A 21438-nucleotide genomic window follows, 5' to 3' on the forward strand; every position below is an offset into this window, starting at 1 on the left:
TCACTGTTGTTCACTTGATCACTTGTTGCTTGAGGTTGTTTTCCTCTGCTGCAGAAATTATTTGGACGCCTTCCCGCTTGTGATCAGAAGCATCACATTACATGCACCCAAAACTTCAGTTTTCAAGGAATGTAATCTACTCCTGTAAATATGAGCACAAAAATAGATGGAAATAACTTATCTGTGCGCATCCTGGCTTTCATCAGACCCTCTTCTCAAACCAGTTGTTCATGAATGCACCATGTGAGAACTTTAAAAGTGACGACAGTCACATATAAAGCTTATGTATGCTCAGTATTTGGGTGACCAGTGCATCACAAACTGGCTGCAGTCCTGACTTGTGTCCTTGAGCAGGAAGCTTGGTCACAGACTTCAACTCCCGCATGTATGTTGCTTTTAATAGGAGTGTCTGCAAAGCTACATTGTAGCACAAGTGTCTTGAAATATGGTACCCACAGTCCTGTGTTTCTTAAAATTAACCACTTTCATGCTCTCTCCCTATTTTTCCCTCAATTTGAATATTTACATTTTATAGACCTTGGTTTATGCAAATATCTGGGGGAAAAAATTCATGCTTAATGCTAATCAGGAATGTGTCAGTATTCAGCTTAAAGAACCACTGTGGATTTTTCTACTCTTAAAAAGTGATCCTTATCCTCTTCAGCTTAAAACTTTGACCACAAATGTCTATTCAGTGGAACATCACGGATTTTTATGAGGATTTGTGAAGCATCAACCTGCTCAAGCAGCTTCCTCAGATTCAAAGATTAAAGGAGTCAAATCCAGTCTTGATTACGCATTTATGACTTTATATAAAAGCCACAGTTTAAATATATTCAGAGGCAGAGATGAAGTGGGTTTTCTTTCCTCCGCCTTCCTCCCTGGCAGCGAGGCGCTCACCACCTGTTTCCTCCACAGCAGCAGCAGCGTTCAGTCCCTGAATGTCACACCTATCCTGCATGTTCTGCCGTGACTCACTGCCAGGATCTCAAGCAAAGCTCCGAGTGGGAATTTCTTAATGAGTCATGATCACTGAAGGTGTGTGTGTGTGTTTTTGTGTGTGCCGAGGCAGGACAGGGCAGGTTTGGGTTGGTATGATCAACCCTTGCGAACCTTCGTGGACATTTTTCCACCAGCAGGCTGCTATCTGACGCCACACCGTGGGACTCTTATGTAACAAAAAACATGGCTGCATCTCATTTTGGAAGTTGGCCAGCAGCTTATTACGTGACCTGAACCGCAGGTGAAAGACTTTAAAAGTACTAACAGGATGTTTTGGGGGAATGCCCGTTTCCCGGTTTCAAGAAGCAGTTTTGTTTTGATCACTGTCATACCAGCATTACCTGCTAAAAATACCACGGATGCTATGAGGTGAAAGAGGACGCACATTTATCATTTAGTTATTTTTATCTGTTGTGAGGAGTGGCATGTTGCTGGTGGCCGGGAGACAATCGGACCGCCGCTCGTTCTCAACCTGTTATCAGAGACGTGTGAGTCCCGGTTAACCCAGATCCTCTCATGTGAGAATGTTCACTCACTGATGATAATTGCGAATTATATGGTGTCCGTCTTTCTGGGTCAAAGTACCTGGAACAAGTCGAAGCATGTCGCGGCCGCACACGAGCATTTGTGGGCCTCTGCCTCACCGGTTCTGCAACAGGAAGTCAGCAGTGCCATCGGATCTGAGTTTGAATGGCTGCTGAAGGAATGAAAAGAAGTTCACAAACAGAAAAGGGAGAGCAACAATGCATGGTTTCCACTGAAGAAAAGATGCATTTTCAAGGAAAATCACTAGTCAGCTCAGGAAGGAGGGGGTGTAGTGAGTCACAGGGTTGCCCATGAAGTTAACGAGAATTTGCTGTGATGAACCGGCTTTGAGTAAGAGAGAGACTTTCTACCGGCTCCAAAAGCAGACAGAGATTCCCAGTTATTGTTTTATAATGTGCGTCATTCATATTTGAAAGGCAGGGCTATTTAAGTCTTCCTAAACCAATACAGACGTCTAAATAGGTCAGTGTAAGTGAAGTGATCGTGACCCAAATGGAAACTTTTAAAGCATGATTTTACTATCTGTGGATGATATTGATATTGGATATTGGAAATTTATTTCAGCATTGCTGTTAGAAAATAAGTTAACTGCTCCCCTCGTGCAGTTATCTGTCAGGTTTTACAGTAAAATGTTCAAATTGTGAGCATACTTGAACAAACCTCAACAATAGGCACATAAAGCCCACTCTCTGTGCATATGGCTCAAAATTGCAGCTCATTTGATGGCCTTTTGGCAGTGCTGTCAGCTCAGCCTACTTCTGTCCTGTCTAAATTTAGGGCTGAATAATGGCCCGTCGGAAAGCTGTCCTACATTGAATGTGCCTCACTGTCTCTGAATACCTGCAGGTGAATTCTCCTCACGAGACACTTTTTTTTTTTTTTCCTCCCTCCGCCTGTCTCCATGTGCCACTCAGTTCAGTCAGGTTCCAGTGACATGGCAGACCAGCAAAATAATGCCACAGTGCAGCAGTAAGAAATACAGGGATGACACCCCGGGGGGCTGATCGCTCTTTAACTGCTTCATTACTAGGTTAGTTTTGCAACGGCGTGGACGATGGAAAGTAGTGGTTTGCGCTGTTTGCAGCAGGAATATTACTGGATTCTGCTACTCTGTGCAAAAGTTTGCATGTCCCTGCTGCACATGCATGGGCCTTTTTCAACAGCGCGAGTGGGCGCGTGCGTGTGTGTGTGTTCAGGGTGTACCCTTACAGGAATAGCCTTTTGATAAGAAATAGATATGAACCACTGAATGAACTGATATGCTTGAGAAGAACGAGCAGATTCAGATTCAGCAGCTCGAGTCAGGCCAAATAAATGTGTTTGTCCCTTTTAGATGAAGTTTAAACGCAGACAGGCTTATCTTCTCTACTAATATGCTTCCCTGTGTTTCATTGTCTACTCTGATGCATTGGTTGAGAGGAGCACCTGCTCGCTGTAAAACAAGAAGGTGGCGACTGAGAAAGTGGCGTTGGGAAAACGTGACAGATTACATAAGAGAGCCTGCAGCTAAAATAGATATGCAGGGTATTAGCATGGGGATCACTGTGGTCTGAACTTGATACTGGTGTGGACTGGAAGGCCTGGACTCCCCCCTCGCTTTCCTCTCTTGCTATCTGTCTACCGACTCACACGCCACGCTCACTGATTGGACCGCGGAGCGCGGCTAATTGTGTGCGCGTGTTACCGTGAAGAACGCGAATGCGTTCGTGTGCATGCGCGCCGACGTGTGAGCGCCGCGCTCCGAGTGCACTGGCACCAAGACTTTCCACTTTGAGTCAGCTGTCAAAGCAACACTTGTATAAATAGAGGGAGAATTAGCTGGCATGGCAGTGATTATAACAACAGATACACAAACAACGCAGTCGCACACAAAGGCTGATCCTCTTTCAAGTGCCACTCAAACTAATTTAATGTACAGCATCATGAAAACACACACACAGACATGCTGGTCAGTTAATAGCCTTTGCTGAGATACAGTTCTAGAAACGAAGTGACAAAGAGCACAGCTGCTGATACTTCTGTTGCCTCGTTTGATCTTCTGCAAACCGTTTCCCTACTAAAGATACATGCGGATGGATCTGTTTCATCGTCTTGGGACCTCACTGTACCGCCACCCGTGGCATTCAGGGTAACCTGGGCAGCCGATATCGGTGACTGTGCAGGCACGGACTCGTGGAGAGAGAGCATTCTGAGATCCAATTGTCGCTGAGAGTCGGAGACAGTTGGTAAGAGCAGAAGCCAGGAGCCTTTTTTCATACATGGAATGATCAGGAATTTGTTCCTTCAGGCTCCAGAAACCGGATGCTGTGAAGCTCCAGATTTTTATTTTGACTCAGAGAGCCACGTGGAAGCCGTGAACTGTCTTCTTATCGCTGAAGCTAGTTCTATTGCATCATTCTCACTCTCACACATATGATAGCATTATCTATCTATCTATCATGGTGTTTCTTTGTTGTCTGCAGTGCAGACAGGTGAGACGGCAGGGTATCACGCAGAGCTCTCCATCGTCTTTACGTTATGTTTACCACACGAAAAAAAGAAACAAACATTTACACAAAACACTTTCAGATGAAAATGAGTGTGAAGTATCAGGTAGAATGTGATGCAGTGGTTTCAAAGTCCAAAAGGTGGAGCTGTCAATGGCTGGCTTCACTCCATAGCTAACACGATAACACAAGAAATCCCCCAAGGGATGTTTACAGTCCCCTCAATGAGCCTTACATGAATGTTATTGGACTGCGGGAGATAATCTGAAACCCTGGGGAAAACCAGAAGAATATGTAAACTTTACTCAGACTCACCTACAGTATAACCCAGCAGTGTTTGCAGTTTGAGTTTGCACAGTTTGCAGAAAAGAATGAGCAAAAACAGTCTCTTGATGTGCAAAGCTGGTAGAGACATACCTCTAAAGACCTGCAGCTAAAAGTGACTTGACAAAGTACTGATTCAGGGACGCTAAACAACTTTACAAACTTCAAAAATTGGAAAAACGTTTGTCACTTTCCCTCCACTTCAACAATAATGTCGCACATTGTGTTGATCCATCATATAAAATCTCAATAGTATACGTTTCCATTTGTGGTTGCAATGGGACAAAATGTGGAAAACTTCAAGGGGTTTTGAATACTTCTGCAAGCCACTGCACGTCAGGACCGAGTTTCAAACCCACAACACGTGTCGGAAGCAGTTTTATGAGCGTTTACTGCGCAGAGAAGAGCTTTGCACGTTTGATAAGAGGAGAAATCAGCACACATAAAACAGTAAATGCCACAGTCTGTACTGGCGTTCATATCATGATGAGTAATCAAAAAGAGCCAGTCATGCTATGTGAGACAAACAGCTCCTGTTTATCATTTTCATCTCGGGGAAACAGTGAACATGTGGAGTGGAAAACATTCCTGTCGTAACCTAGTTTTTTTGCATTTTGTCTGTTACCATCAGGTTTTTAATGACAACTTTTTTTTGCCACCTTCAATTAAATCCATTATGTGAAAATTCCATTTAAGTTTACTACAGGTTTTTTTTTTTTTAATTTTCAACATAGCTTCCATTTTTCTCTTTTCAAATCCAGCTTGTACAACAACAATTCCTCTTGATCAGTCTAAATGTTTGGCTGTGCCCACATTTGTTGCCAATGCCAAACCATCTGCCACAAAGCAACACTGACTCATCAGGGCTGCCTACGCTCTTCTGAGAATCCATAATTTCCACAAGGTACCTCCATTTCTATCTAATCAGCGTGTACTGTACCTTCCCCACAAGTTCCCTGGTTCTCAGCAGCGCTGAATCAAACACAGACCTGAGTATGTGGGCGCAAATTGCTGCAGATAAGAGAGCAGTCATGGCCACCACCTCAGTCTTTCAGCAAATGTGTGAATATGTGATGCAGATCTTTGATAAAACTCATTCATCATTACAATTTTTTTTTTTAATCTATTCTATTCTGTTCTGTTCTATTCTAGAATTTGCCTGCTGGACAGTTATGTCATAGCTTCAGTGTCCAGACACATAACGACTTGTATGTGTGAAGATGCATGCACACACACACACACACACACACACACACACACAAGCAGTCTATCTCTCCCTCTGTGTTCTGGCTCAAATCAGCAGTTGATGATTGAGACAAAGAGCGACTGACGGCAGTTTTTGCTCTGCAGGCAGAGACAGATGCAGTGTCCACGGCAGAAACTCGATGCTCCTGCCTGCTGGTGTCCATTACTCATGATCCCAGTGATCAGTGATACGGCTGACACCTTTCTTCAGACCTTTACAGTTTGTTTGTTTTTTTATTCCACATTTTGAATCCTTGTTTGCCTCGAGCAGGTAGTTTTTCTTTCTCATGCACACACAGAAAGGACCTATTCACATACACGGTGGCTGTGTGCTGCTTGGATGGCTCTCAGAGCAAATTGAATCAGGTCAGCTGAATTTGGTCAGATGATTTGTCATTTCATCAGTTAAAGCTTGGATGTGTGTGGTGGGATACCCTGAGTGGTCCTGAGGCCAGGCTGGCTGCCCGGTCTGCTTCCGCTCTCGAGGTGTGGACTCTGGATCTTGATTCTTTCTTTGCACGTCGTCCACAGTTTGGCCTATTTGAGGTCTTTTCTCTGCTGATTCACTTGGTATGGGTGAGGCTCCCCACCCACATCAGGTTGTCCGCAGCAAATCGATTTTTTGTTTTTCTTTTTTTTGTTGTTGCATGAATTGAAGTCACAGACCACATTCACATTATTAAAAAAAAAGAAAAGAAAAACAAGGATATCTATGACCATCACTTGCAAATCAATCAAGATTCAATTCTTGACCCGTTAATTAATGAGACATGTGACAATCAGGTCAGTCAAGATAAATACAAAATTGAATATTCAGCAATTTAACACAGGTCAGAGCTTAATGTACAGAAATAGAAATCTAATATCATGGAATGTAACTTTATGTGATACAATGAAAGTTAATGTGATGCACCACAGCAGTAATGCAATAATGGGAAGGACTGGAACAGGGCGAAAAGAACATTTGATCATCTCTAATGTAGCAGATTAGAATACAACGTATGCGAAAGTATTCTAGAACTTAAGGTAAAATAACACTTCATGAGGCAACACACTGAACAGGGCACAACGAAATAGAAAATCAAATGTAGGAGAATAAAATTTATCATATGTAACAGGTTGTGATGTAGTGTCGCAGGACAAATATGAAATATATCATCATCTGTAAAGAAATATCATGTAATGACGCAGAATGGAGGGCTAATGGTGCAAAGCACCACAATGTTAACCATTATGATCCTGGTACTCAAAGGAAATTGATCATATCTTTACCACAATAAGATGAAAACTGTAATGACCCTCCCCTGAATCCAAAAAAATGGCCATCATTTAATAAGTTTAATAAAAACTTATTTGATCTGCCGACATTTAAGAATAAAAAATGAAATCCCAGTTCAGTAATTAAAGCTCCTGTCAGTCACAGCACCTCACATCACATCAAGTTCATTTTGCTTCAGGCCCAGTGTGAAGGCCAGCCTGTGAGTCTAGACTCATCCAGAAATAACAGGGTCACGTCCCGGGGGTGCTGAGCAAGTTCAGAATTCAGGGTGAGGGCTATAAACTTATCGGTGACTTTTTTTCAACTGATAATCATGTTCCGTCAACGTCGTGAAGCCGGTGCTCCCTCTGACTGCTGAGCTTTGGTTGATAAATCACTGGTGGTGGGGTGACGCCATGTAGACTTTAGAGCGTCAGGACTGCTCATTAAACCACAAACACCCTCTGTGAACCCTGAGTGGCACGTCTGCAATCAACTCCTCTGAGCCCCACAGGTCATCCCTGTAACTTTAACACCTCTCTCTCTCTCCCTCTCTCTCTCCCTCTCTCTCTCTCTCTCTCCCCCTCTCTCTCTCTCTCTCACACACACACACACACACACACACACACACGCACACGCAAAATGACAGTGACAGCAGTGTGTGGTAAAACCTCTTTGAAGCCGACCGTTCTCCTTCACTTGCCTCTAATGATTGATGAACCTGTAGAAAATCTTCAGACAGGAAGTCCACTAATCAACAAATGCCATTGTATTATTTTCACATAACTAACACACACATAACTTATATGTTTTTGTTTTTGTTGTTGTTGTTTTTTTTTACAAGGACAGCAAGAGGCCAGTGAATTAAGACAGCTCTTTATTTGGAACAGGATAAATATTTTCACACACTCAGCAACAAATTGGAGAAAATTTGACATTTAGAGTTAATAGCTGTCTGTCTGTAGTGAGGCTAAAACAGTTCATGATATTTTACTCAGACTTTTTTTGTAAAACCTAGCTGTGCTAACAGTAGATTTTCTTTTGAGAAGACACAAGTTGGGTTTTTTAGGAAACTAAAGACAATGTACAAACCTATTTTAAGAGTATGTTTCAAGAGCATTTTATGCAATCTGTGCTCTGCGTGATGTTTCAAAGTCTTTCAGCATGAAACACCGGTGAGTTTGGAAAATGTGCTTTTCCACTTAGAGGCACACGAGCCAAAAGCTTCCCGCTGTGAAACTACCACTCACACTTTTGCACTCCGGTTAATAATAAACAAACAAGATATAAGGCGCTAATTATTAGATGTGCTATTTGGCAGGTTTTATTACTCTTGAACAGTGCCAGACTGGCCGCTCTCCAGCGTTTCCAGCCTTTAAGTTAAGCTAATGTTTCCAGGCCAGTCTTAACAGGATGAAATTGAAAACAAAAATATGAACATGTTAAATGTGGCTAAAGATGCGCTGATGTAAAAGATGATCTTCTGAAATTTTGAGAGTTGCAGATAACATGGCTATAAACTTCAGGCTGCGTCCGCCTACCTTCGTTTCACCCACAATAAGACGACAGTGAAGCACATTTATAACAAAAACACTGAAAGATTGAAGAATTTTCAGTCTCCAACAGTCTGAACTCACATTTTATTCATCATCTACACCACTTTATCTAGTTCCGGACACAGAACTAATTCAACAAAATAATCTGTGCGTGTGATCGGAGAGACATCTGTATATTTGAACATACTTCATGATTTTTGTCATCGTGCAATGACACACATGAATGCATGCTTATTTATTTGCATAAACTGACATAACAAAATGAGGGTGCAATTAGATTTATGAACGTGTAAAATTAGTTGTTTGTACAAAGAGCAAAAGTTGCTGCAGTACACGCAAGCTACACCCAGACACACAGCTTTCTTAATGAACTCACGAGTCATTATCTGCTGTACACCTACAGATGTAGCAGAAATCCTAAGGCGCAGCTGTCATTTATTTTTCTGAGCTGAGTATTGGTCTTATTTATGTTTATCAGTGAGGTTTTGGAGGGCAGGGATGCAGTACTTCAAATTTGTGGTGTATCTTACTGAAAATATTTAGCCTTTTATTGTGTTTTTGTGTGCATAATAATAGTGATACCAAAGTTATTCAACAGCACTGCCTCCACCCCACCAACTGACTCCCAATTACAGTAATACCTTTTTGATCAGTTCGTGAAAAACTCAAAAGCAGGATGTAAGCCATAGCTGCTATGCTGAACCTCCGTCAACTCAGAAATCGAACAATGGCTGACTGTATGAAGTGTCCTCATGAGTGTGAAGTCTGTGGCGCACTTGATTGAGTGTGTCTCGTGACAGTAAAATGATGCTCTGAGGGACGTATCCTTTTAGTCAGACACACATTTTCAAGGGAGCGTTGACCCACTTGCAGCAATATTAGTCCTGTCTCTGTCTTAAAATCAGACATTAAGAGGTAAGTCACGTTGGTATTCAGTGTCAAATTCAGATTAACTGAATGTGGTCATGATATAAGGGAAAATGCTTTTTAGAAAGCCTGTCTACAAATAATAAATGTACAAATAAATCTACAAAATTATGTCTTGAGAAAAAGAGAGACAGTTGAACCGATGGATGGACACATACAGACAATTCATAGTTACAAAGTGACCTCAAATCTAAATCTATCTTTTTTTTAAACTGTGAAGAGATTGGCTCATTGGTTAGAGCCTCAGTGAGAAGGTCAGGCTTCCTTTTTATGTGAAATTTGCATGTTCTCCTATTTCCTCTCACGAATTAATACAATCTGATGTATGTATCCGCTATAGACGCTTTACTCCCATACCGCACTGTGACGTAGCGCAGTGGGAGCACGGGACTCTCTCGGCAGGTCATGTGAGGACATCTGCGAAAAGCCTGGGCTGTGCATCACGGCAGGGAGTGTGTGGGTGAGGTAAGGGCTTATGGCACAGTGAGAGGCACTCTGGATAAGAGCATCGCTTCACTGATGGATAACGTAAGTCAGGCCACAGTCAGTCAGAGGACTGCCGCTGAGCGTTCAAGTGCTGGCAGATTTATGACGTTCCCAAAGATAAGCAGGACGTATGGCCTCCCTGATCAAATCAGTTAAATGAACGCCTTATGACTGAAAGTGTGTCTGGCTCTCTGGTTAGCGTCATAAAGAGTGACATTCAAGGTCATCAAGTCGACGTTCAAGTCTGAAACCTCTGTTGATTTATGTTGGAACTTGAAGCAAAGATAAGGTCAGCGTTGGATGCACAACACAAACTGAACGAGTCAAGATATAAGTTATTTGCGTTTTTACAGTTGTTTTGTTTTGAAAATGCTACAGACCAATGTACTTTTCAATATTGCCTGGGCATAGAAGCTACAGCATAAGCAAGTGCAACAAATTATTCTAACACCTAGCAACTTTATTAAAAAAGTAAAAGTATATCAGTCGAACTGCAGCTCGCTTCAAGCCGTCCGGTCTGAGAGGCAGCAAAAAGCCTGTAAAAATGTTAAATCATAATTAAAAAAAAAAAAAAATCATCAAAATCAGCTTGACAGATCGACCCAAAATGTAAATATCCACATTCAAAGATAAGATGGAGACAAGAATGAAGCTCAGTGAAATTATTTTGCCTCTAAGATTTCCTCTCTGATCAGGAAAAAAATGTTCCTAAAGTCCCCAGATGCCGTCCAGAGAGCCATCTCTTCCTTCTCTGAGAGGCAACAGAAAGGTCAGGAGGGAAAGGAGGTGAAAGCATCGAACGCGACGACAGGAGGCAAAGTGCAAAGTTTAGGCTCACACAGATCTCGTGCTCGGACTGATCAAAACGCACATTCGGAGAAATGTTGACATGTTTACATCGCGGAGAGACAGGGAGCGAGACGGAGGAGCAGCGGGAAAAGCAATTATACTGATCACTTTCCCGCTGCCTTCGCTCAAGTCTTTGACTCCTCACACACACACACACACATACACAGAGTTCTGACACCTGCTGCAATTGAAGACAGCGTTACGAAGCAACATGATCCGACTGCATACTGCACATGTTGAGCATGTTAGACTCTGATGGGCTAAGAGGCGGCGGAGGCACATACATTCGCATGTGAGTGAGTGAACGAGCGTGAGTATATGTTTGCGTGTGCGTGCGTGTGTGTGTGTCTTCCTTATACTCACTTTGCGGGGCCTGAAACTGAAGAACGCACCATACTTGTGGGGTCTGACCCGACTCGTAGACCCCACAAAGTTTTGTAGGATTTTAAAGGTCAGGGTGTGGATTTAAGGCTAAAGCTACAAGTTAAGGATAGGGTTTAGGTTTGAACATTTATAGGTTCAGGGGGCAAGAGGTCGAGGGGCTCAGGAATACATTATGTAAATAGGTGGGCCTCACAAAATAGTGTGTGTGTGATTCCAGGTTGGTGAACCTGTGTGTGTAAACTTTAGTGCTGCTGGCTGTCAGCCTGTTGCTAATGGGACTATTTTTAGTTGTCAACAAACCTGCTTTTATTATGTGGGGAAACACACATAAATAACACAAATATACATCCATACACGCACACACACACACACACACACGCTGTTGGCTCACCATCTTTGCAAAGTGGGCATGGGTCTGTTGGCCCCCTACCAACAGGGGCCCACACACACTCATTCATCACTACTGGTTTGGCAATAACTCATTCACACCACTCCAGTACGATATCACTTAGGACAGCGGATTCAGACGGTATCAGACCGTAGGGAACTGGAACAACGCGTTCATCAGCTTCATATATATGGGACAGTGGGGCCTGATACACACACAGGAAGTTAAAACTTAAGATTTATGTTGAACTCTCAGCATCAAAATAGAGGAAATATACAAGAGAGGAAGTACGAGGAGGGTGACAGTGTCTGTAGATTTTGTTTATTTTGAGAGATAAAATTACAGTGTTCCTCCAAATCTGATCAAGTATTTCTGTGTGGAGTTTGCATGTTCTTCCCATGTGCGCCTGGGTGTCGTCTATCTCCTCCCACAGTCCAAAAACATCCATGTGAGGTTAACTGGTGACCCTGAACTTCCTCTCAGTGTGAACTTGAGTGTGTGTGGTTGTCTCAGTGTATTTGTTCCGTGATGGACTGGAGATCTGTCCAGGTGTAGCTTTCCTGTGAACCGTGCTTTGGGTCTATTTTTATTTGGATTTTTACTGTTCACCAAAAAGCACACACCTTAAAGAAGCTGTGTTTTTTTTTATTTCCACTTAAAAAAACAGAGCATTTTACAGGAGCCTGAGTCCAGTTAAAGTTCAGCACAGAGGCTCCTCTACAGGGTGATCTGGCCATGAGCAAACGCCCTCACCCGTCACACTCACACACTCACACACCACCAACCACCACTAATTGAAAGAACTGGATGGAGGGGGGCGCTCATACGTGCACTTTTCAAGAATGCAAAACTCACCTCTCAGTTTACAGGGATCACGTCTCATAACATTAACAAATAACCTGCAAGCGCGCAAGTAGAGGTCAAAGGTCACATATTCCTCTTATTCAAGCGCTTACTTTCTTTCCCTCCTGCTACTATCAGCTTCTATCTTGGACTTAAAAAGTATTAAAGTGAATTAATACTCTATGCTGAAGTAAGCCTCTTTTTCTGCTGTAAAAGCCTCACTGTTGTGTTTTATTTAGACGTCTGACTTGTATTGATAGAAAGTGTAAACAGCAATTGCTAATCTGAAAATGCATTTTAATGCACATTTTCTGATATCTTTTGTGACCTTAAGTACAAACATACCTTGCAAAAAAACAAAAACAAAAACAAACTAAGAACATTCAGATTTAGTATAATATTTTTCACAATAATGTATGCTTTCTGGCAATATCTTATGTCATTGGTCATGATTACCCTTTGAAATGCTGAAAATAAAATAAAATGAAAAATATAGTATTGTTATACCAAAAAGCTAAACAGGTTAATTTAGATACGAGAGTATGAAGTTAAAACTGAATTCCATCTTGAAAAATGTCTCTCACCTTCACTTCATTCATGATGAGTGAGTGAATATTAAAACACCTTCAGTAACATATTTATTGCACTAAAATGCTCTTGAGTCCACCACAGGATGCTCTCCTTCCTGTCACCATCAAATTCTACGACAACTAAATCTTCTGTCAAGCCCTTCTAAATATACGTATTTTGTACTAATTTCTTTAATATTTTATTATATTATCTGCCAGGCTTTTCTGTGTGGAGTTTGCATGTTCTCCAAGTATGTGTCCGAATTTCGTCTGGGTTCTCTGGTTCCCTCCCAAGGTCCAAAAACATTCATGTGAGGTGAATTAGTGATCCTAATTTGCCTGTAGAAGTGAATGAGAGCGTGTGTGGCTGTCTGTCTCGTGACCCGTCCAGGCTGTAGCCTGCCATCGCCCATGGTAAGCCAGGATTGACTCCAGCGCCGCACGACCCTGCACAGGATCAAGTGGGGGGAAGATGGGTGGATGGATGTCTTTTTTTTCTTCTATATATCGATTTTAAATGTTATTCCTTGTGGATCCTACAAGAAACACTAACAAGGATTTCCCTGTGGTATTAATTAAGCATTAGTATTCTGAAAAGAAAACGGGGATTTAAATTTTTCTTTAGGATTTCTCTTTGTTTTGGAAATCACAGAAATCTGAGAAATGAATCAGTTACTGCCACTTCCCGTTTAGTGGACGAGCCGGACACCCTTTGCACTGCTGCGGTTGAGACACACAGGTTACTCAGACACAGTAATTGAATTAACCCGATTAAGTAAACTCTACCCGCTGAGGACGACAAACACGTCTGACAGTAAGAGGACTTTGAGTCAACATTTGTTTTGTCAAGCTGTAAGAGAAGAAAACAAATAGTTGACACAAATAGAGCCAGCCTGTTTTAGAGCTGATCTAAATCATGATAACTATTTGACCTTTCCCTTGTTGCGCATTAGCATAGATTTTCCACTCTGGAAACTCCCCTCCTTGTTCTGCTCGTGTTTAACTGTTCTGTTGTGCTAAGCAGTTGAGGGTCCGTCTTATTGTCTCTTTCATCAGATTAAATGAGCCCCTCAGCTGAGGATGAAGACAGGAACTTGTAACACTCTTCATTAAGGAGAGCGGCGCCTATTTATGTTGCAATGACAGCCCTTGCCTCGGCACCCACGGGAGAGACCATCCCCAATATCTGCACTCAATAATGGATTCCGGTTTCTATTTATACTCCCACTACTCTCACTTTCTCCATCGCTTTCTCTGTGACTCTCACTTTGCTGCCTCTCATGATAATTGGGGCTGTTAGCCATCACAAAAAAAAAAAAAAAAAAAAAACAACCTGCGACAGAAATAACTGAGGCTTCTGACAGCGGTTATTTGAGAGAGGTGGATGAGTAAGTAACTAACCATTGAGTTTCAATGGGGTACAGTCAGACTGCAGTACAGAAAGTTTCATAACAACTTACGTCTGGGTATTTTACAGACTGATTGCCCATTCAATGGGATGAAAGGTGAAAGGAAGCACACGCAAACCTTTTCCAGTTTCTACATATTCTTGGGCTTTTATGTACTTTTACATTTATGTATGTACCTATGCATAATTCACCTCACAAACCCTCTAAATACAGCTCAAAATCCAAAAATTCAACACAATGAAATAAAATCAGAACAATATAATAACTAAAGCTGCTGACAGGGGAACAGCCCCTCTCAGCAGTCATGGTGAATCCATTTTCCCTGATTCTTCTTCTCTGAGAGACCTGACCTGCATCTCTACACTGAAACCACTGAAATGCATCTGTGCATTTCAGCATGAGTTTTTTTTTCAGGTAATCCAGCTTGCTCCGACGGTAGAAAAAACATTCATATGAGGTTCAATGGCGACCTTAAATTGCCCAGAGATGTGGGTATTTGTCCAGTGATGAACAGGCAACCTGCCCAAAGTGTGTCCTGCCAGGAACTGGCTATTCAGTACCGGATAAATAAGCATAGGAGATGGATAGATAGAAGGTGTGAGCCCGAGCTCTGACAGTTGTCTGAATTGCATACAGCTACAAATTTTTATTCAGGTCACCTATATACAGGTAACTTCCTGATTGAAAACTTTCGTATAATAATACTTCTAAAAACAGGTCAATTTAATTTAAGACTCTTTATTCTCGTGTTGTTGAGAACAGTAGTGTCCCATCTCAGGTCATTAACTCCTCCGCTTGGCTTCAAACCTTATAATTTTTTTCTTCTTCTTGCTTTACAAGATTAGCAGTTACTGCTTTAATTGGAGTTACATATTCTTACTGATTGTCTGCAGCTTTATGACATTTTATATTCATTTTTTTTAATATGACCAAAGAATGACATTATCAGTGTTTATAATTCCTGCATTTTGTTCACTTTATGCCGCCATGAATTAAGTGTTATCACTCAGAAGGCCAGATTTAATGCTCTGGTCGTTTGGTGGCTGCTGTCCTGATTGCAGTGTCCTGCTTTGTTCAGTCCTCTGCTCAGTGGCGTGTTGCTGTGACGCGCAGCGCCCTCTGCTGGTAAACACGTAGAAATGCAGCTCTGCGCCCGTATGCTTTTAAATAAAGTTTACTTTAGTTTACAGACGCGTTTAAACATGGCCGCCTTAGCAACCACACCACAAGATGATCATCCGGTAACTTTTTCTTTGTTTTTTTGTCGTATTCTCTCTTAAGTTGACTTTTTTGTTCATGTCCTGTATGTGTTACATGTTCTGAAGTAGGCGGAGGGTATTAAACGAAGGACGAGCTAAAATTGACTTAATTAGCGAATCCGTAATAATTTATTGTTTCTATTTCATTCTGCTGGGGTCTGCTTTAAATTTGCACAGTGTCTACTCGTTACCAAATAAAGTAGTACTTTAGGAGGCTTGCCTGATAATGATGTTCGTCTGCATTATTTGTCCGACAATGGATGCAGCGTAGTTACCCTGTAACCACGTCCTGAGGCGGCGTCATATGTAGTGCTTCCATTATCGGACACGATGGTAAAGAACATTGGCATGTTGTGTTTATTGTTCTAAAATTTGCTCTTGTGTTTTTCTATCTCTGAATTGATTTCTGGCAGGAAGTGGAAGCCTCTGGTGTCCGACAGGCCTGTACTTCACTGCTCAGCAGTGATGGTGTGGATCACAGGCTGGAGAGACAAAAAGCTGTACAGTTTCTCAGAGAGGCTGAGAACAACAGGAGGCAGTGAGTGAAACTACTCAGAATATTGCTATCCAGCATTACTACTAACTTCAGTAAATTGAGGTTTTAACACATGCATTATTTAACTGAAAGATTGTTTATTTTCTAATTGGGTGCTTTGCATTTTAACCGATTTGTTTTCATACATTTTCACTCAAATTCAAGTACATATGCTTGCATAAGTTAGTGAATCTTCTCTAACTACAAATGTAAAATTAGCTTATAAAAGACATTTCCTTCTATTATTTCTTGCCTTTTAGTGGACAATTTCAAATGTTGCTGAACAGATAACAAGAAACAAGTGCATCTGTAAAGTATTAATGACTTACTTTCTCTGGTTTGAATCACTTTTAGTCATTTTATGTACACATTTTCTGAAATAAGATCAATACAATTATTTTGCATCTCAAACAGTATGTTACATTTTGAAATAAGTGTAGAACTCTGTTATCTGTTCTGTTTCAGTGTTACAGTTAACTGTTATTCAATTGTTTCTTTTCTTTCTGTGTAGGATTGAAAAATTGGAGAAGGAGAAGATGCTGAGTGTGCAATGCAGAAAGAACGGATGGACAGATCTATCAGGGGAACTGGACGACTACGAGAAAGTGCTTGAACAAGAGAGAAATGCTGAGAGTGGGTTTGTCTTTGCAGTGTCGGAACTTTTCACTCATGTTGTGATTGTGACAGGGCCTCCAAGACTTTAGCACTTGAAATAGCACAAGAAAATAATCCATAAAATAATCACTTATGAAGACTTATTATTACTTCAAGACGAATGTCCCAATGAAATTCCCAACAGTTTGCTCTGTGATTGCAAAAGCTGCTCTTATTTTTCAGAGTTGCATCTTCAGATGCAGCTAGTGAAGATTCATAACGGTGTGAGGAAATTTCAGAGACATCTAATTGATGTGAAACCGACTCCTGAGCGTAAGTATTCCATCTCATTGTATTTCTCAATAATGCAAGAAAATAATCTTGTAGTTTTTATTTCTGTCCATTATAGGACCATTTTTGATGACATTACAAGATAAAAAGCACAAAGAGTTTGCAATGAAACAAGATCGTGTTACAGCAGTTCAGGAATATTTATGTATTTATTTTATTTTTCAGTGATTGAAAGACTGAAGAAGATCATGTCAGAAGTGGAAATCTCTATCAACACTCTAAAGGAAGAGCAACGGTCATGGTAGCAAATAACAAAACAAAAAAAATGCACTTTAACATCAAGTCATACATCTATTATACAATGAAGTGGTGAAAATACACAACAGCAGCTTCTCAACACTGTAATAAAATATCATGAAATGTTTTGTTGTTCTTTTCAGCTATGAGGAGTTTTTGAAGGAGGAGAGGATATCCAGTCAGGAAATCGCTGCCTATGAGAAGAAGATTGAAAACTGGAGCCTTGCTGTAAAACCAAATCTCAGAATGCACACCGCTCCCTCGATGAAGGTCTGAATGACCATCACCTTCCCACTGTCAAAAAATCTGACTGATTTGTATTGTTTTTTCAATGAATAGAGGATGAAGGCTTTATTCCGAAACCGTTTCCATTTTCACTCAGCCCAAACTGCTGGACAGAGACCTGCCTGCAGAGGTCAGAGCGCTGGAGGCTTTCCTGCACCAGACTGGGGGCCAGTATGGGGGCTGGGACCAGTTTGATCACCAAGCATTCATGAAAGTAAGATTTTATTTATTATTTTATTTTGGAGAAGTGTTTATACCGGTGAATCTCAATAAAGGACAAATTGACTTAAAGGTGCTGTAGGCAGGATTCCACATCTCCGCCATCTTGCTTAGGTTTACCTAAGCAAGATGGCGATTTGACCCATCTAAGATGGCGATTTGAAACCCAGCACAGCCAATCCAGTCCTGTTTTCTCTGACATCACGCCCTTACGCAAGTTAAGCCCCTCCCACAAGAACGCGCGACAAACGCCCCTCGACCAATCAGGATAGAGCCTTAGGGGCTCTTCTGATTGGTCAAAGACACCTGGAGCTGTGGAGATTCCTTTTCAGCTCAGAACAGAGACAGATGGAAACACTGCGCCCTCGCGGTAGTGCAATTATGCTACACTCCTAAAGGATTATCAATGGATACTCTAACATTTAATCCAAAGAAAACACAGAAAAATTAGCATTGACTAGCAAAATCCTGCCTACAGCACCTTTAAATGCTTTTAATATAGTTTAAGTCATAATTTTAACCATTTTAAAGATTTTACTGTGATGACATCTTCAGTTTGAAGACAGTTGGAATGACATGACCTTTGAGATTCTGGATTTTATTTTTTGATCCCTAAGCTAAAGAGAAAAGTTATTAAAAAAAAAATAAGCTAGAATTTTTGGGAAAGTTTCCCTGTCTGTATTAAATTATGGAAAAATAAGAACCTTATATTGTCTTCAGATGATTTTAGATGCACCTTTAGAACCTAAAATATTCTCTTTGTAAGGCCTACAACCTTGCCAAATGGCCATTGAATGGTGTTTCCAATATTTTGGCTACTCTGTTTTTGAGAGGATCAGAGTATTAGTAAAAAGAGAAAATAATGTCCTTTAGGTCGTTATACCAAGAAATCAAGAAATCAGCCTCACAGTGTGAAATGGTTCAGAGAAGAAGGGTTATTTTACAGCTGATTTATTCTAAAACAGTGATTCTCTGAGCCCGGCTTTCAACATGTGTTACTTAAGAAAATATTGAGCTCTCTATTATGACTGTCCTGAGCATACAGGAGCAGAGGCTTTCACTGTTAGCTATGGACTCAAGCATTCTAAAACTGTCCCATTATAAAACTCAAAGTCTATTGATCGTTGTGCTATTTTTGTTCCTGGCAGCTTCAGCAGACTCCAAGTCCAAAAGTCACTTGAAGATGTGTGTCTGTTGGATTTACAGGTCTGGAATAAGCACAGCGGGAAGCCAGTCTACAGGAAAGAGGCCAAACTGTACCTGCCCGGCAAAACACTGGAGGAGATAGAGCAGCATGAGGACTGGCATCGGGAGCTGCTGTGCCTGCAGGGCAAGAAGAGAGAGGTCAGAGGGGCCTGGTCAACAAACACCGGCAAGGGCAAGACGTGTTTGGGAAAGTTAACAAAGCTCAGCTGAACCAGTCAGGTTTTTTAATTAATTTCAAAAATGAATTTATTTGTTTAAATGTGTGTTGTAGATATTATGAGTTGTTTGGTGTAGGCTATTTTCTAATCAGATGTGCATCTGAATAATGCTCTCTGGCTCTGTGGAGGTAGTAACATTTATATGCAATTACTTATTGAATCAAAATTAGTGTCCATAAATAAATAGAATAAAAGAGAATAGGAGAAAAAAAAGTAGGTTTGCAATACTATACCTGTGGTTCAGAGAGTTACAAATAAATGTTTTTATTGCAACTAAATGTGTGAAACTTCAAGTTCAGAAGAATGTGGGGAGGTTTTGATTCTTTCTTTCAGTTTTTTTTTTTCTGTTAAGTAATTTTCTAATTTCAGTGTATTAATTTCACTCAGGCTATTCAGCGGTGGAAAGCTGGAAAGAATCAAGAACGCCTGAACAGGATCCAGGACCAGGTGAACAAAGAAGAGGCAGAAAGGAGGGAAAAGGAGGCCAAAAGGGAGCAACACAGGTGAGTCAGAAATGGATGAGATGAGGTGAAACAGTCATTGATTATTGGATAAACCCGGCCATAAACGTCTTCTCCTCTGCTTCAGGACTGAGGAAGAGAAGAGGGAGCTTGCACTGCGACTGGAGGCTTGGAGGGAAGAGAAAAAAAGGAGAGAAGAACAAGAAGAGGAGCAGCGGCTGGCTGAAAAGATACAAAAACAGAGACGAGAAAAGGTGTCACTTTTTTCAGCAGGTTTTATGTAATTCTTGTGCCTGAAGGTAGAACTCCATCGCCAAACAATCCAAGAAACAAAGGACAACATTTGGATGGTTGCTAACCGCAACAGATTTTTACCAGTCAAGCCAATCCTTGTTTATCAGGAGGAGCGGCGCCGCCAGCTGGAGGTGAAGATGACCCTAGAGGAGCAACTCCGAGTGAGGAGAGAAGAAGAGGAGGAACAGGAGTGGAGGAGGAGAGAGAAGGAACAAAGAGAAAAGGAGGAGCGAAGGAAAGAGGCAACAAAATGCATCAAACACTTCAGTGAAAGGGTGCGACAGTATGGACGCACATGGCGTTATGATCATTGTGAAATACATTCTCGCTCGATGGCACATGTTGGAAAGCATAATTGCATTAGAGCATGGTTTTTGTAAGTTCAAGACAACACGCTGAAATTCCGAGACTTGATTGTGTCTTCCTGCAGGATCTACACAACGTGGAGGTAAGGATCCATGAAAAGCGGCTGAGGGAACAAGAGGAGGAGGAAAGACAGAAGAGAATCACTGCTAAGCTGAAGGAGAAGGTGAAGGTCGTTCAGTGACACAATAACCCAATCGCAAATATCTTTATCTTTCACAACCTAAATGAATGGATTTTGCCTCGTTCAGATGGATGGTCATGTCAACAGAGATCCCTCCAGACTGACCCGCCCCACTAAAGGATGGCAGGAGCGAATGAAACACTTGGGACCCTCAGAAGACGCAGGACCCTCATTACAGATGTTTCATAGGTTTGTCTCTGGCACTTTTGTTCAAAATGTTGAGATATAAAAACACTGCTGATCACTGAAATCTTCTGTGGTTTTTTTTTTTTTTTTTTTTTTTTTTGCAGGGCCGTTCCAACATGGAGACAAGGCCTGTGATAAATTAGCCTCAATTGATCTGAAATGTTTGATGGAAATTGAATTAAAGCAGAAATTGCATTGAAACATTGAAACATTTGGGCTACTACAACAAACTGTGCCTTTAGTTGAACTTGAATTGTGTTGCTATTCACCCCCTGTGAATCACATCAAATAAACCTGGATTTTCCAAGGTGAAACAGTTGTTGGCTGTGTGTTTGTGTTTTTATTTGCATTATTGGTTGAAGGTTTTTATCACACATAAGGTTTTCCAGGTGTGTTGAATATTAAGAAGTGGGCAATTTCTAAATGAAATGAGTCACTGGATTCAGACTGAAATTGTAACTTGGAAGAGAATGAACGATTTAAAGTGAAAATTCATGTGCATTTCAGAGCTTTAAAAAAGCTGTTTGTTTAGAAAAGCAACTTTTCTACTGTGATGGAAGAAAAAAAACTGCTTTGAAGGCTAATATCTGCATAATTGTTATGAATGAGGTGAAAAAAAATTATATAAAGATTAAGGTGACAAACTAGATAAATTATTCAGTTTGATGGGAAGGCCGAGCAGATGATGTTTTCAGAAGTTTGTCTGCAGTCTTCAGGAGTTCATAGAGTTTGTTCCCAACACCATTCAGTTTTACTGAAGAAGTGGATCTTTTA

General features: G+C 41.2%; 1 protein-coding gene across 1 annotated transcript; it reads left to right on the forward strand.

The window, feature by feature from the left end:
• The first annotated feature begins 15474 nt into the window (after nt 1-15474).
• ccdc112 (coiled-coil domain containing 112) lies at nt 15475-20931 on the forward strand. The gene is made up of 14 exons (XM_030105083.1): nt 15475-15513; nt 15945-16069; nt 16578-16699; nt 16904-16993; nt 17177-17252; nt 17392-17518; nt 17631-17747; nt 18959-19096; nt 19564-19679; nt 19765-19891; nt 20039-20206; nt 20362-20460; nt 20546-20667; nt 20769-20931. The coding sequence occupies exons 1-14, from the start codon at nt 15475-15477 to the stop codon at nt 20797-20799; spliced, it is 1497 nt and encodes a 498-aa protein (XP_029960943.1). The 3' UTR covers nt 20800-20931.
• The last annotated feature ends 507 nt before the right edge of the window (nt 20932-21438 follow it).

Source organism: Salarias fasciatus, chromosome 12 (assembly GCF_902148845.1).
Source record: "Salarias fasciatus chromosome 12, fSalaFa1.1, whole genome shotgun sequence".
Classification (NCBI taxonomy): Eukaryota; Metazoa; Chordata; class Actinopteri; order Blenniiformes; family Blenniidae; genus Salarias; species Salarias fasciatus.

Coding starts and splice junctions, on each gene's coding strand:
- ccdc112 (XM_030105083.1), top strand. CDS start 15,475: ATGGCCGCCTTAGCAACCACACCACAAGATGATCATCCG. Junction 17,253..17,391: donor AAGGAAGAGCAACGGTCATG/GTAGCAAATAAC, acceptor TGTTCTTTTCAG/CTATGAGGAGTTTTTGAAGG. Junction 17,519..17,630: donor ACACCGCTCCCTCGATGAAG/GTCTGAATGACC, acceptor ATTTTCACTCAG/CCCAAACTGCTGGACAGAGA.